This window comes from Mus caroli, chromosome 1 (assembly GCF_900094665.2).
Source record: "Mus caroli chromosome 1, CAROLI_EIJ_v1.1, whole genome shotgun sequence".
NCBI lineage: Eukaryota > Metazoa > Chordata > Mammalia > Rodentia > Muridae > Mus > Mus caroli.
Window position 1 is genome coordinate 168,311,458 of NC_034570.1, and position 17,144 is coordinate 168,328,601.

At 41.1% G+C, this 17,144-nt stretch overlaps 1 protein-coding gene across 1 annotated transcript in view; it reads left to right on the top strand.

Annotated features, from left to right (window-relative positions):
- Positions 1-17,144, top strand: part of Efcab2 (EF-hand calcium binding domain 2) — a 79,823-nt gene that overhangs the window by 32,425 nt on the left and 30,254 nt on the right. Inside the window, exon 2 of the mRNA XM_021160871.2 lies at positions 466-550. Within this exon, the coding sequence (XP_021016530.1) occupies positions 466-550 (85 nt within the window). The remainder of the gene's footprint in view (positions 1-465; positions 551-17,144) is intronic.

The window sequence follows — 17,144 nt, forward strand, 5'->3', positions numbered from 1 at the left end:
CCCCTCCCTCCCTATTTCTCTGTTTCTCTCACAAACATGTATGCATCCTTACCTACACACAAAAAAAATGTTTGGTGTCATGAGTTTTTCAGCAAGAGGGAGTGTGCCAGAGCAGCCCCTTCCATTCTTAGCTTGCTTTTGTCAGATCTATTCTGTGCACCTCTTCAGGAGTTAACATGGCATGTGATTTATAAAGGAGACCAAGGAGGACTCTTTCAGGTTCTTCCTCATTTAGCTTTCTGCTTTAGCCAGGCAGGATGGTCCATGCTTGGAGTCTGTGCATTGAGATTGAAAGGCAGCTTGGTCTATGTTGGAGATAGTGAGACCTGTCTCAAAGCAGACAGATGGATGGGTGGATGCTCGGAGAAAAAAAAAAAAAAGAAAACCCCCAAAAAACTTCTAGTTAGCTTATTAGATTTTTGTTTTGAGTTAATAAAGTGATTTTCTTTCCTTTGTCTTTTGCAGAGGCATTAGTTGCAGAACTTCATAAGAAGATCAAAGACGCATTTGAAGTGTTCGACCATGAATCGAATAATACAGTAGATGTGAGGTTTGGAAATAGTCATTGTTATAATTCTAAATTGTGGATACAATTCATAAACAGAAGGGAGATGTTCTCTCCTTTTTTTTTTTTTTGCACTATACTAAGTTTAGTGTGCTATTTATTTATTTTCTTATACTTTGTGTTTTTGCTAACTACCACTTCAAGATAAATTCTGTTTCCTATTCTTTGTAGTCCAGTGGAGAGACTATATTTTCATTGTACTGAACTGAGTAAGATGAACTTCATTATAGCTTTAGTGATGCCACATGTTTGGTACTCAGTAAATCTCTATTTAGTGAGCAAATGGAATTTGCGTTTTAAAATACACAAGTATGAACTGGGGAGATGACTCAATTTGTCAGAGTGCTTGCCATGCAGGCATGAGAGCTCAAGTTTGGATCCATTGCTGATGTAAGAGCTGCATGGCTACACAAACCTCTGCCCCAGCACTGGAGGGCAGAGACAAGCAGATCCCAGGAAGTCATTGCTCAGTCAGTCTAGCTGAACAGCAGGCTTCAGGTTCAGAGAGAGACCCCACTGTAGCAAGGGAATAAAGAAACCATAGAAGAAGAGACCTGCTGTCCTCTCCTGATCTCTGATTGCATGTACCTGTGCGCACACAGACATACCCACAGATTCTGTAATGCTATAGTACACACACATACTATTAAAAATATAAAAAGTAAATAGATGTGTATTATCAAGCTACATGTTACAGAGAATAGTTATGTTTATAGAGTAATACATTTCCCAAGTAAGATAAAAATGGGCTAAACAGAACATGAGAAATGGAAAGACATGATAAATATTGGGAGAGCTGGGGTAGAATACAGGTGTGGCTGTGCACACCTGTAAGGGTAGCACTTAAGTGCTAGAGTCAGGAACATTATGAATTTAGTGACTTCCTGGGATCTGCTTGTCTCTGCCCTCCAGTGCTGGGGCAGAGGTTTGTGTAGCCATGCAGCTCTTACATCAGCAATGGATCCAAACTTGAGCTCTCATGCCTGCATGGCAAGCACTCTGACAAATTGAGTCATCTCCCCAGTTCATACTTGTGTATTTTAAAACGCAAATTCCATTTGCTCACTAAATAGAGATTTACTGAGTACCAAACATGTGGCATCACTAAAGCCTTGCCTATGTATTTTGGGGTGTTGGCGGAAGGTAGAGGAAATCACACAGGAAACTAGCAGAAATTGTGGGATTTGTGCCAAATAAAGTATAGGAAATCCAGGAGTCCATTCTCCCAGGAGGCCAGGCGAAGTGAGGATTATTTCATGGGTTCATAGTCTCAAGAGCTTCTACTACTAAGGCCAAGAAAGCAGTGGGGGAACAGTCTAAAGCACAGCAAGGAACTGTTTACAAACCAGGCCATCCGTCATTTCCTGTACTGCCAGGGGCCCAAGTGCTTCAGACTCAAGTCAAACGGAATGAACAATATGAGACTATTTATAAGTTGTTACTGTATGCATTGCTTAGTTTCTCATACCTCACGGCCTGAGATTAACCAATGTAACAAGTTTCATGTCTTCATATTTAACATATAAGACATTATGAAGTTTTGTTTTGTACTCTAATTTTGTGTATAAGCCTGTTTCATAGACAAGATGGAGACAGAATTCAATTTGTCCTCTAGCACCTTACTTGTAGTGGGCTTGGTAGTTACTTGTTTTGCTAAAACAGTACCTGACAGAAGGCGCTCAAGTAAGGGAGGGGTTATTTGCCTCAGAGTTTGAGAGTACAACCTGTCATGGCAGGGATGTCGTGGCTGCAAGAGATTGAGGTAGCAGCTCGTCACATTATGCCCATAGTCCTGAAGCACAGAGAGAGAAGTATGAAGCTCAGCTCACTTTCTGGTCAGTCCTAGAAGCCAGCCTGTAGAAGGTTCTTGGTTAGTCTTGGTTAGCCTTGGTTAACCTTGGTTAGCCTTGGTTAGCCTTGGCTAGCCTTCACAGGCATGCCCAGAAGCTGACCTCATCTTATCCCACAGATGCTCAGATACTTGTCCCTTAGTTGATTCTAGATCCTATCAAGATGATAATCAAGGTTAACCATCATGGGCAGAGTGAGGCTGGGAACTTAGAGGGTGGCCTGGCAGCTCACAGAGTACTGAACCTCATATGTGTCCTTTGGGAAAATGAGTGGGCAGGGATGGTGTTGGTTCCAGGGTTGGATGAGTAGCATGGAGCTTGTAGCACTATTTTGCAATTAGGCAGACTAAATTATGATGGACAAGTTCTTGTCACTGACCTTTCCTTGAATCTGGATAGTTCTCTTCCTGGGCCAGGAGAGAAGTATTGTTAGAAAAGTCAGGGAGGGCATAGCTTTAGACGGGTCTGTCTGGTTGTGGTTTCTGGGAACAGATTCCAAGGCCTTATTCACACCAGGCAAGCATTCTCCTGCTGAGCTATGCCCCTGGCCTACCGCAGCTTTGTGAGACAAAGGGGAAGAGAGCAAAGCACTTGCTTAAGTTTTGCTCTCTGGCAATCCAGCTATCCTGTAACTGACATGTAGGAGCTTTGCATTCATCACTTCATGTTAACGTCTTTAGCTGTGTGTGAAGGTTTGGCACCTCTGGTTTTGGAGATAGGTGACAAGTCTATGCTTTGCTCAGTGTCACACCAGGGCTTTTTCAGTTCCAAGTCTCTGGCTGTGCTTGGGAGCATGTTCTCATTTTCCTGTCCCAGCCTCTTGCAGATCCCTGGGCTTGTCTCTTGCCTTCTGTTTTCTTGACAGTGAGAGTGAAAGGAACCCCCGCATCCCATGCAGCAAGTATGCACCAGGCCTTTTTGGTAGAAGGGCCAATATAGGAAGAAGGGATGCATTTATGGCCTGCAGCTTTCCCCCATTCAAGATTAAAATAATTGAACTGAGGCCCCGAGGGAAAGCGTATGTTCTTATAACTTAGTCTACTTTATTAAACAAAGATGTTTTTTAAGAGAATAGGCATTGCTTTTGGCACTAAAATATGAATGCTAAGTAGTATGAATAGTGACATGGATGATGTCAGCTTTTAAACTTGATTCCTTATGCTAGTTTTTTTCCTTTTGAGACAGTCCTACTCTGTAGTGCAGGCTGGCCTTCAAGTAACTGTGTTACTTAGGCTGGGCTCAAACTCACTGCAGTCTCCTTGCCTCAGCTTCTGAGCGCTGGACTTCCAAATGCGTATGTTGCCCTGCCTGTCGCCTTATACGAGTTACATGGAACTGTATCCTCATGCTTCTGGTGTCATTTGAAAACCATTGTAAACTGGATGTAAAGGACAGACACAAAAAACCTTGCCCAGGGTTGCACAATAGTGAACAGCCAAGTTGGAAGTCGAGGTAGTTTTCTCTGTTGAGTAGTGTTTTCCAAGTTGGCTGCATACCAGCCTCAAGGAAGGCCCTAGGAACGCTGTGTTGAGCAGGGCCAACTCTCTCTCTCCATTTATAAGTGCAGTTGATCTGTCTGAAATTTATTGTGGCTTATGATTAAAAGGGAAAGGCTAAATAGATGCTTATTTTTAACCTACTAAACAGTTTAAATTTGCTGTTTGAATTGTTAGGCCTACTGTATAACATGCTTACTTTTGTATGACTGGATCCAGTTTGAACTGGTTTCTGATCTATTGCATTATGCTGAAGTTCAATACTCTATTAAGAGCTATCAATTTATAAAATGCTTTATTACTCTTCAAACAGTTAAGGATTGAAGGCAGTATTTTATAGACTGAACGGTGGAGAGAAGCAGCTCATGCCTGTAATCCCAGGCAGGAAGGAGAGACACAAGTTCAAGGCCAGCCTGGACAAGAGAGTAAGAACTTGGTTAAAACAAACTCAAAAAGCACCCTCAAGCCCCCAAAAAGTGTTTGTGTGGTAGTAAGAGGGCCTGCATTCAACAGAAAGAAAGTTTTCTCCTAGGAGGAAGCCAGGGCATTGACTGCCTCAGAGGGAAAGTGTGGAGTTGCTTCCTGCAGGACTGACCTAGGTGGCCTTTGATACCTTTTTGGTGGCTTCTTTCCTTTCTTCTTCTCTCTGTTGTGCACAAATTGAAAGATTTTATTTTAATTTTTGTCATAATATATAGAAAAGAAGTCTGATATTGTGAGTATTAAGCGAACAGTGGGTTGCTTGTTACTACCTGAAACATTTCAAACTGGTTTCTTCTGTCCCTCTGGGGCAAATAAGTCTCTTTTGTGCTGAAGACTTGGTTTGGGTATCTTGAGCCGACTTTGAGGTTCCCTTTAGTCCCCCATGGTGTACTTTAGTAGAATTGTACCTTAGTTTGTCACTGGAACTTAGGATGAGTAGTGGGCTCGAGATATATGATCATCATACTTTTTAAAAATATAAATAATTTGCTTGAGTGGGACATGATGGCTCACATCTGTGATCAGAGCACTCCGAAGGTAAACGCTGGAGGTCAGGAGTCCAGAGTCATCCTCAGCTCATAAGTTCTAGACTAGCTTGGATGCATAAGACCTTGTCTCAAAGCAATTGAATTAACAACAAATTAATTTCCATTAAAGAAATTGTAGAGTCTCGCTGGGCAGTGGTGGCACACGCCTTTAATCTCAGCCCTTGGGAGGCAGAGNCAGGCAGATTTCTGAGTTCGAGGTCAGCCTGATCTACAAAGTGAGTTCCAGGATAGCCAAGGATACACAGAGAAACCCTGTCTCGAAAAGCCACAAAAAAAAAAAAAAAAGAGAAATTGTGGAGTCTCAAATGTTTGTCATGTAAGACATCATTAAGTTTAGAAAAGCTCTTAGGAGACTCTAGGCACATGAACTACTTCAAATATAGAAAATACCATTTAGCTTTTTACTATAAAAGATAAGGAAATCAATATTTTAAAAATCCCTTGCATTTCTTCAAGTTATTTTATTAATTATTTTTTACCTAAAAGATAGCCTATTCACACTGGAGTATTCACTTAACCTGTCTGTCAGTCTGTCTCCCCCTTTCCCTTTTCCTCCTTCTCTCTCTCTCTCTCTCTCTCTCTCTCTCTCTCTCTCTCACACACACACACACACACACACACACACACACACACACACGAAAGAAAAAGGAAAACTCACTTCAGTGGCACTTGAGCTTCATGGGCCCCGGGTTGGTATTTGTTGTCGTTGAAAGGCTTCAGCGACTCTGCATTCCATGTCACTGTTGTGGCTGCACAAAGGCTTTGCTCAGCTAACATGCTGGTGACAGCTCCTTCAAGGGTCTTCCCTGCTACTGCCAGGTCCCTACTGCCTGCCTCTTCCCCCTTCTGCCTGCTATTCATGGCTTCTGCAGTCTTAGGATCTTGCTTACTGCCTGCTCTGCTACTCCTCTTTCAGGTGTAGCCCTCTGGATGTCTTGTTTCACAACTTCCAGAGAAGAAAAGGAAAATACTCCTTTGATCACATATTAATATTCTGCAGAGGGTGCCTTTGCAGAGCAGAGCTCATGCTAGACTTCAGAGGCCTCTCCAGAAGGCTGTTAGAGACGTGTAACCTCAGGGTTAAGTAGCCACCTCTGGTTCAATCAGTTGTGCTTGGGGTGACAGATCAAACATCACAAAATGCAGCAATCTGTACAGGAAGAAACCGTTAACAGGGGCCCATGGATTTGACAGGGACCTTGCTTCCTTTGTGGTATAATTACTTCCCAAAAATCCTGGCTTGGTAGTTAAGCCCAATAGGCACTCTGACCCCATTTCTAGACTAGCAGTTGGAACTTTGTGGTGAACTCACTGGTTTCTTACCATTCCTTTCTGGTTGTGCTAGCCATTAATGCCTGAGCAGGTAGCCCTGTTCTAACTTTCAGACTCCCTCAGAGATAGATGGGGATTTGGGATTGTGGTCTAGTAGACCATGTAATGGAGTCTGTCAGTGGACCGTGCCGCAAGGTGATGTGCCACTTGAGGCACATATCAAATTGGGTGGAGTTATTAGCAAGTCTTTCTTTCCTTCCTCATCTCTTCCTTTCCTTATAGGCTAGGACTTTGATGGAGGGCCTTGTGAATGGTAGGTAAACACGGTGTCACTCACTGAATTACAGCCCCAGTCCTTACCAACCTTTCTCCCCCTGAGCTGACAAGCTGGTTCTAAAGCTTATCATTTATCTGCAAGGGACTTGGTGTGACCTAAAACAGCCTTGGAAGTAGAAAAGAAGGTTGGATGCCTACTTCCTGTTTTGAAAATTTACTTCAGAGCCACACTAACTGAGACTGTTCTTTATTTGATCTCCAGTAAAGGTGGAGCAAGGATAACCAAATAGGGCTTTTAAATAAATGATGTTGGATCCCTCTCACACATATGTATACAAACTAACTCAAGGAAAAAAATCACATGTAAGACCTGAAGTTATAAAATTGGAAAGAAACATTGGTATAAATGTAGCAAGTTTGGATTGGATAGTTCCTTAGTGGGTGGAGGCAGCTAAGGGGGTGCAGTAGCAATAGTCTGTGATGTTTTGGGAATCCTTTGGACAATCCTGATAACTCAAAGGAGGATTTCTCATGTGTGGTGTTGGGGCTTTTGTTAAGTAATGTGTGGCTCTTGAGGGAACTATTATCAGCCCAGATGGGAAATTTTCATTTAAACTATGTATTTATATTTAGGCACCAGCTTACATGTATTGTTGGCAGTTTTAGGTAAATACTAATGTGATTCCTTTTCAGACATCCTTATTGTTATTTTACTTTCCTCCCTCCTGAATTATCCTTTTCCTCCTTCCCTAATTGAAGTCCTCTCGTTTTTCCCATTTCCCTCTTCAGAGCACCTGCACCCTGCTATTCCATTCTGTCGTGCTCTCCCTCCCACCTTCAGCAATGGCTACTTTCTAGTTTGGAGAGTAGTATAGAAAACCACAACTTGTCAACGTGCAAAGTTGTGGAGCCCAGTCCCAACTGATAAGTTCCTAACACAACTCCTAAGGCTCAGGGATCACTGCAGGAGGAGGCAGAAAGATTGTCAGACCTCAGCCAAAGGCAAAGAACCACAGCTGAGAGAGAGGACTGTGGGGTGGGAGGTCCTGAAAACATAAGTGACATTAAATAGACTAAGCAGAGTGTATTTTTATATATTAGGGGTGTGTGTGTGTGTGTGTGTGTGTGTGTGTAACAACAAAGAAAAAAGAGGACACGAATTTGAAAGAGAACAAAGGGGAAGAAACAAGGGAGAAATAACGTAACTATAGTCTCAAAAACCTATTTTAAAAATCAACTGAAAAGGGCTGGAAAGGTGGCTCAGTGGTTAAGGGATTCTCCTGTCCTTGAAGAGGACCCAAGTTCAGTTCCCAGCACCCACCCATGTGGTTTATAACCACTGTAACTCCAGCTCCCTGTGCGGGCCTCCTTAGGCACCCACTCACACACACATGTACACATAGAAGAATAAAATACATATTTAAGAAAATCAATTGAAGTAAAAAGCCAACCAGACAGATCCTAGAAAATCTAGATGTACTTCTTTCTGTAGCCAGGATTTCAAGGGGTTCTGCTGCTAAAAGGCTTCAGTCCAGATGGCTGCATATTAAAATTTAAAATGTTGTCCTTATGGAACTTAATCTCTTTCAGGAGATGGGACTAAAAGGAAAACTACTGAATTATTTTTCCAAAGTGTATATAATTCTAACACTGAAAGCCTAATAAAGATTGCATAAAACTATGACACAATTTTCTTATGCATAGCTATACAAAATTGCAAATAGAAGCAACAAAATCTAGTAGCAAATTGTGTTATTCCTAGAAATGTAAAAGTATTACTTTGCTGGACATTTACTTATGTAGCACATCATATTAGTATGCAGATAGTTAAAAGGCATTTGACAGAATTCAGCACATGTTGATAATTCTAAAGTCTCTAAAGCAGTCACTAGAGAATGCTTCCTTAGCCCCAAGCTGAGGTTCTTCCTTAGAGAGGAGGCAAGTACGCCGTTTTGTTAAAGTTATGAACAAGATAAGGATATCTACATTAACCATTGTCAATTAATATTAACATAATTGGGCAAGTGGTGACATGGACTTAAGTATTAGACATGATATGGTAGGAGGTAGAAAAGATAGGAGAAAGAAAAACTATTTGTAGGTATATGACTAAATATCTAGAGAACCCAGAAGAACTGATAAGAAAACTATTGCAAAGAAAAATGAATTTTAGTAAAGTAGCAAGATTCTTACACAGAAGGCTGGTGACATGGTTCAACAGGGAGAAGCACTTGTGTGTAGCCCTGACAACCTGAGAGAAATCTTTGGGTCCCACAGAGTGGCCAGAGAGACCAGACTCCTGGGTTGTCTGTCCTCCAACCTTCTCCTCCTAGCTATGGCACAGGTGTTCCTGCACTCGCCACCTCACCCCTAACAAATGGAAATAAATTAATATACAGGAGCCAAATACTAATTTTTTGAAAAATGATTTATTTTATTTTCTGTGGATTGTTTGTTATGTCTGTGTGATATTCCCTGGAACTGGAGTTACAGACAGTTGTGAGCTGCCATATGGGTGCTGGGAACTGAACCTGAGTCCACTGGAAAAAGTCAGTGCTCTTAACTGCTGAGCAATCTCTCAAGTCCCAGGAACTGTATATTCTATAAAGAGTACCCAGTTAGATGATATAATGGAGGATACTACCCATTTATAATATCAATAAAATATCGAGCTTATAGACAAAAATGCATCAAGAAATATATAAATCATATCATAGGAAAACCACATGATATAAAAATAGAACAAATGTAAAGAAACCATTTGAGGGCTAGAAAATTTGAAATTATAAAGGTGTCAACCGATCCTAAATTGACATAAATTCAGCACAAATGGAAATGAACATTTTCTGTAACTTGACAAGTGAATTTTATTGTACATATGAAAAAGTAAACTAGAACAGCCAAGGGAACTCTTGAAAAAGAACAAGAAGGCAGGTGTAGCTTTATTTGATATCAAAATATATTACAGGAACTGAGAAATGGCTCAGTGGTTAAGAACATTTGCTGCTCTTGCAGAGGATCCCAATACACACCTTGGAGAGGAGGGGGACGCAACCTTCTCTTCTGCCTCTGAGGCCAGACCACTCATAGTCACATGTACACTCACACACACAAAGGAAGAAAGGAAAGGGGAGGAGGAAGGAGCAAGGGAAGGAAAGACTAGAAGTAGCTATGTGAAAAATTAATGGGAAGGACATACAAAGGTCGTGGGGGGTGTGGCCTTAGCATGTTGGGGAAAGCAGAGAGAGAGGGAGTGGTTAGCATGCAGGTTAGAGTGCAGCAGTCCATCATGAAGGTGGCTGGGTCTGCAGACATCATTCTGGCAGTGAAAAGGAGTGCGCACCAGTGCCAGTGGATGCCCCTGGGGGCTTCTAAGTGAGCAGGGAACAGACGACGACGATGGGATTCTAGTGTAGAAAGTTTGCTGTGGCTGCTGTAAGGAGAGTGGAGAGGGGGTGGCTGGTGAGAGGGATGCAGAATGTCAACCTTCTGGCTAGTGTAGTGGCCCAGGCAGGAGGACTGTGGTCAGCAGCACAGTGGCAGCAGTGTGTGAAAAGCCATCTTATTGCTATGGCTATATTGCTGTCCCTAAACTTCATGTTTTGAAATGCTCATTCTTTTAAATTGATATATGATAATTTGCATTGTTTATAGGGTACACATGATATAATTGTAAACATTATGCAATGTGTATTGATCAATTGGGTAATTAACATTTCCATCTTACATGCTGATCTTGTGTTTTAAATTCCTTTCTTCTAGCTCTTCATGCAACATATAAAGGTCTTGTAAACTGTAGTCACTGTTCTGGCTGTAGGTTCAGAACTTTCTCCTCCTGTCTTACTGTATGCTAATGTTGGATTTCCAGGCCTGCCACTACCTGCATTCTCCCCCTTCTTATGAGCAGTTACTACTCTGATCTGTTCCTCTATGAGATCAATGTTCTTAGGTTTTGTATGTGAGTAAAAGTATATATCTTTGTATTTCTTTGCCTGATTTGTTTTATTTAATGACCTTCAATTAATCTGCTTTGCTACTGCAAATGATAAATTCAGCTTTAAAAAATATCAGCAGATAGTATTCCATTGTGTGTGTGTGTGTGTTTGTGTGAGTGTGTGTATATAAGTATGTGTGTGTGTGTTTCCTTTAGCCATTCACCTGCTGACATACCATAGCTGATTCCATCTTGGCTGTTGTGTGTCTGTCATGCTGGAGTAAAGAGGGCTGTGTAGGTATCTCCTTGCGATGCTTATTTATTTCCTTCAGCAAGGTGGCAAAAGCAGAACGGCTGAATCTATAGTATCTCCAGTTTTAGTCTTGCACTAATTTACATTCCCATCAATAGTCTGTCCGTCTCCCTCCCCTCTCCTCCCCTCTCCTCCCCTCTCCTCCCCAGCATTTGTACTTTTCAGTGTCTTGTTAATTGCCATTCTGAGGGGTGAGATGATATCTCATTGTGGTTTGGCTTTACAGTTCCCTAGTAAGTAGTGACACTGGACATATTTTCATGTTTGTCTGTCGACCATTTGTATGTCTCATCTTAGAAAATGTCTGTTCAGATCATTAGCTTTTTTTTTTTTTAAATCCAGAGACTTTTTAATTGTTCAAATTCATCATATTTTCTAGATATTAATCCCTTTTCATATACATCATTTACAAATATTTCCTCTATTCTATATCCATCTCTTCATCTGTCGTCTCTTTCTTTGCTGCAGAAAGTCTCAGTTTGGCATAATTCCATTTGCCTATCACTGCTTTTGTTGGCTGTGCTTTTGAGATCTTAACCACAACCACCAATAACAGCAACAACAACAATGAAGACACAAATCATTGCCTGTACCAGACTTGAAGTGTTTCAAAATCTTAATATCTGCTAGCTCAAAATGTGAGTTTATCTGCAAGTCAGGTGTTTACAGAGATGATTGGATTTAAAACCATTGCTGAAAGAGAGACCTAATTGCTCTCTCTGGTTCTCTCACCCTGTGCATGCCAGGCAGGTGGCTTACCACTGGCTTATACCAGGAGAGATGCCAGGGAGTCTGTGTTCAGAGGGATGCCCCCGTTAGGACATAGCAAGGGCTCTCTCTGCAAGTTAAGCTGGGAGGCTTTGGGGTGAAACCACAGCCCAGATTTCCAGCCCTCAGAGCCGTGAGAAAAGAAGTTGCTGACAGTGTTTATCTTCCATGCCCTAACCCCACACCGTGTGATGCTTTCTCAAGGTACCTTCAGCAAGCTAATACAGGCACAAAAGCAGCAATGATGATGCGGTTTCTTCAGAGCGCTTATCACTGACTAAAATTAGCTTGTGCTCAGTTATGTTTGTGCTCTGTTCCTCCCAGTAGTAAGCTCCAAGGCGAGAACAGGGGCTCGTCCTTCTCATTCCCCACAGCAGTCATGGCACTAAGCAAAAGTAGCTGTGTCATTAACTTACTGATTCTGTCTCTGTAATGTCCGGATTTTTACAGAGCCCAGCGTTCTTTTTGGGACTGTAACTTCTAGCACAGAGACTAAGAAGAAATAGCTTTGCAGCAATTAAGAGACAGAAACTCCTTGTTCTTCTCTTTTACAGGCTCTTCACTTGATTAGGAAGGCCTTTGAGGCCATTTTGGAACAGAAAATCTGCCCTTGTTTTAGATTTATTTTATTATTTGGTTTCAAAATAACTTGGATCTAGGAAAAATGCCCTCGTAGGGGAAGAAGGCAGGGTCTTCGTTTTGTTCTCTACTCTTCAGTAAGTACCCGGCATAGCAGTCTTCAGTAAATGTTTGTTAAATGAATGGAAACCCATTTTCCAAAATTCTGCTTTGTTCTAGAAATTTCCAAATTGTGTTCTGCTTACTGATACTTAGTGTAACAGCAGTTATATTATAGAGGGTAAACGGTTTTCCACCTTTTGCCCCTCATAATTGCATCAGATGCCCTCTGTCTGTCCTCACGGGGGATGGGTGGTGGGGGTGGTGGGGGAGGGTTGCATCAGATGTCCCTGGTCTGTCCTCTCTGTTGTTTGTGACCTTGACTGCCCTTATGGATGGCTCAGTCTAGCTCAGTGGCTCTGCTGCCACCCCGTGTCAGCCGTGGGGTACTACACCCACTGAATGTCCATCAGGAACTCATCCCATTCATCTGTTGGGTTGCTCTTCATGACCTGTTTGTCTAAATGACATTTCTTTCTGAATGGTATACATGCAGAAATAAATTCTTCTGTTTAAAAGTCTTTAGAGTTGGTTTGTATTTATCAATGTAAAGAATCTATGCACTTGAATAAAATTTATGAAAGTTTCCATATTTTAAAACATTTATATAAAATAGTTGTTTCATTTGTCAGTTTATTAAAAATCCCATAAATGATTTATAGAGAAGAAAATAATATTTTAAAAAGCTTTAAAAAATTTAAATAAGATTTTTGTTGATTTCTGCTTTATTTGCATAGTAGATTACTAAGTGAGTTGGTTCTAACCACTCTAGTCAATGGAGGAAATGAACTTGTCTACAGACAGACTCCTGCATCAGCTGTTTGAAATAGCAGTAGCCACAATATCAGTGACTGATGTGCAGAAGCCAGTTTAGAAAAGCGTTCTGAAACCATTGTTAAAAGCTAGCTGATATTAGAATCATTTTAACTTGTTTTAAAGAGGTTAGGCAGTAGAGACAGCTCAGCAATTAAGGGCACTCTTGCAGAGGACCTGGGTTTGGTTCCCAGCACTCGTGTTGGACCACACACCTACTGGACCAGCACACATACTGAACCAATAAGTGAGCTCATATTGAGCCCACACCCACCTGAACTCTAACTCAGGGAATCTAATTCCCTCAGCGTGGGACACATTCATACACAGAGACACATAAAAATAAGTAAACAAATCTTTTTTAAAAAATCAAACAAGCAAGCCATGGTGGCTCACACCTTTCATTCCAGCACTTAGGAGGCAGAGGCAAGCAGATATTTGCATTTTAGTTTGGGGTCAACCTGGTCTACAGAGTGAGTTACAGGACAGCCAGGGCTACACAGAGAAACCCTTCCTCAAAAAACAACAAACAAACAAATAACACCCCAAACAGAGTTGCCTGTTTCTACAGCATTTGTTGTTGTTGTTTTGGTGGTGGTGGTGGTGGTGGGGATGGGGCCTCACTATGTAATCCTGGCTGGCCTGAATCTCACTGTGTTGACTAGGCTGGTCTTGAACTCATGATAGTCCTCCTGTCTCCCCAGTGTTGGGATTACAGATGTTTGCTACCATACCTATCATAAGAAGTTTTAAATATTAGATAGGCACAATGATACATGTTTATAATCCTAACACATAGGAAGTTGAGACAGAGGATTGCTTTGAGTTCAGGGATAGCATAAAAAGACTCTTTCAAAATACAAATAAAATTTAAAAGTGCCTTAATGATTTTAATGATATTAAAAGGTTTGTGTGGACCAGTGAGGTGGCTAAGTAGAAAAGTGCTTGTGTGACTGAGGGCCTAGGTTTGCATTCTTAGCACCCAAACAGAAAGTTGGATGTGGCAGTGACTGTTGTAATTCCAGCATTGGGGAGGCAGAGACAAGAGACTCTCTGGGCTTACTGGCTAGCCAGGCTAGTCAACTGGTATGCTCCAGTTCAGTGAGAGACCCTATCTCAAAACTAAGGTAGAGAGCGAGAGGAAGATAGCTGGCATAGACCTCTGGCCTCTATGTTTATGTGCACTTACAAAAATACGTTTATATTGTTGCTATTTTGTTTTTTGAGACCAGGTCTCATTATGTAGCCCTGGCTATGCCAAAACTTGCTATGTAGACTAGGTTGGCTTTGAATTTGTAGTAATCTTATATCTCAGCCTGCTGAGTACTGAAATTATACATATGGGCCACCATGCCCAGCTCATTAAAAATAGGTTGAAGGAGCCAGGTGTAGTGGCACACACCTTTAATCTTATCACTTGGGAGGCAGAGGCAGACAGATACAGATCTCTGTGAGTTCAAAGCCAGCCTGGTCTACATAACTAAGCTCCAAGACAGCCATATCTATAGCAAGACCCTGTCTCAAATCCTCTGTCCCCCAAAATAGGTTTAAGTGGGTTCTTTAAATAATTTTCAGGGTCAGCAAGATGGCTCAGTGGGTAGAGGTACTTGCTGCCAAGTACCATATTGATTACCCGAGTTCAATCCCCAGGACCCACACAGTGGACAGAAAGAACTGACTCCCATAAGTTGTCTTCTAACCTCCACATGTGGACAGTAGCATGCACTTCTAACCTGTACCCTTCCCTCATCCTATCCAGCTCCCCAATAAATCAACAAAGAAATGTAAGAAAAATTAAAATAAAAAACAAAATAATTTTCAGTCAGTTTACTTGACCTAAAAATCTTACTTGTTAGAAATAGGCTTAGCCAACTTTTAATATTTATATCATTCTACTTATTGCTTTTATTTAGTAATTGATGTTTTGTTTTTTTTAACTAATAAAATTTATTTTAAAATATACAACTCAGTTGTATTGACATTTTTTAAGTTATCAAAAATAATTTATAATAGTTAAATGCCTCTTAAATATACATGATATCTTCTGAAGCTAAAAGTAATATGCACTCAACCAGTTTTTAAAATCTATTTGGAACATTAAACATGATAGAAGTAGAAAAAAAAACCTCTCATGAAGTCCTCTAGGAGAGGAAGTTATGACAAGTTCCTGACTAGACAGAAACTGTCCCATCTGTAAGGGAGAATACACAGTGTAACTGTGGCTTCATAGAATGAATTGGGTAGTGTTCTAGTAATTGGTATTTATTCTTTACAGTATATTTTTATTATTTTTTCCCATTCTCCAGTTCCTTCCAGATTCTCACTAGAATTCTACTCTTTACCCACCTATCTTTATGTTCTCTCTCTTATAAGAGAAAAAAAAAAGCCGTAAAAAACCATAGATCTCATTTGTGTTAGCTATCTTCTACTGAGTATGGTTTATAGACTCAGTATTTACTGGGTATATCAGAATATTCCACTGGAGAAAACTGATTCCCCTCATCCAGAGCCATCATTTTGAATGGCTTCTTTGCTAGGAGTGGCACCTTGTGCCCACACTCCCTCTTTTGTATTGGGAGTTTTGTCAGGTTTGAGCTGTCTAAGTCTTGGAAATGTTGACAAAGTTTCTGTGAGTTCCTATGTGCATATTGACTCTTGTGTCTGGAAAATGCTATTTTAAAGAAATCATTCACCACCTCTTACTTTTTAACCCCACCTCACCCCACCCCTTTCCACATGGATCCCTGACCCTCTACAGAAGGGTGAGACAAAGAGCTCATTTAGGACTGAGTCCTCCAAGTCCTTTCCCTCTCTGCATGTTGTCTTGCTGTCTGTCTTTGCATTAATTACCATCTACTGCAGGAAGCTTCTCTACTGAAGGTTGAGAATAATTCACTGGTCTATGGCATAGTGGTTTGAATGAAAATGATTCCATACACTCATAAGGAGTGGCACTATTGGGAGGTGTGTCCTTGTTGGAGTAGGTGTGGCCTAGTTGGAGGAAGTGTGTCCCAAGCCAGGTCCAGTGGCATTCTCTCTTCCTGCTACCTGCTAATCGAGATATAGAACTCTCAACTACCTCTCCAGCACCATGTCTGCCTGTATGCTGCCATGCTTCCCACCCTCATGATAATGAACTAAACCTCTAAAAGTGTAAGCCAGCTCCAATTAAATGTTTTCCTTTATAAGAGTTGCTGTGGTCATGGTGTCTCTTCACAGCAATAGAATCCTAACTAAGACATAGGGCATACCAATATATCATTAGGAATCATTTTATTCCTGAATATGCTCATTTAGCAAAATAATAGAGGTAGGTTTTCCAGAGGGTCCATGACTTGAGTGGGCCTTAAGCTCCCCCCCCCCCCAAAAGTGATTGGTTAATTCCATAACATTCATGCCACTATTGAATCCACATCCTGCAGGCAGGTCCTCACTAAAGCTCACAGGGTTTGTAGCCGGGTGAGATTGAGCTTGATGAGATTTCTGGTGCTGTGCTTAGAATCTTCTAACACTATGAACACTAGCCAATAGGGTGAATCTTCTAGTTGAGTACCACTTAGATTTCTCCACTTTCTATGATAGAAGTGTGTGGTGTCTTCAGCAATAACATCTTACCATCAAGTTGGAAATAGCCTGTGGTGTTTGGGGAGTCTGTGGGACCCCTTTGGCTAGTGACTCAGAAAGATGTAACCCATTCTTGATACTGAAAATTTTATTTGGCAACAAATAATATCTACTTGTGGTATTGTCTCCCCCATAATATAGTGACTCTATTTAAATTCCTTTTATACATGTATATATTTTAGGAAGTTTCTACAGTAGTAGATTTTCAAATAGCTTTTCAAAAGGTATTTATAATGTTAGTTGTTCACCCCCATATTCCCTCCTCTACTCTGTCCTACCTTCCCCCACCCCATGCAATCCTTGTAATTCCCCCTTTATTCACTTATAGCACTATATTCCATTTCCCTTCCTTAGATGACCCTCCCATGATGCTTTCTTTTTTTTTTTATGTTTTTTTTTAATTGGGTATTTATTTCATTTACATTTCCAATGCTATCCCAAAAGTCCCCCACACGCTCCCCCACCCACCCACTCCCACTTCTTGGCCCTGTCGTTCCCCTGTACTGAGGCATATAAAGTTTGCA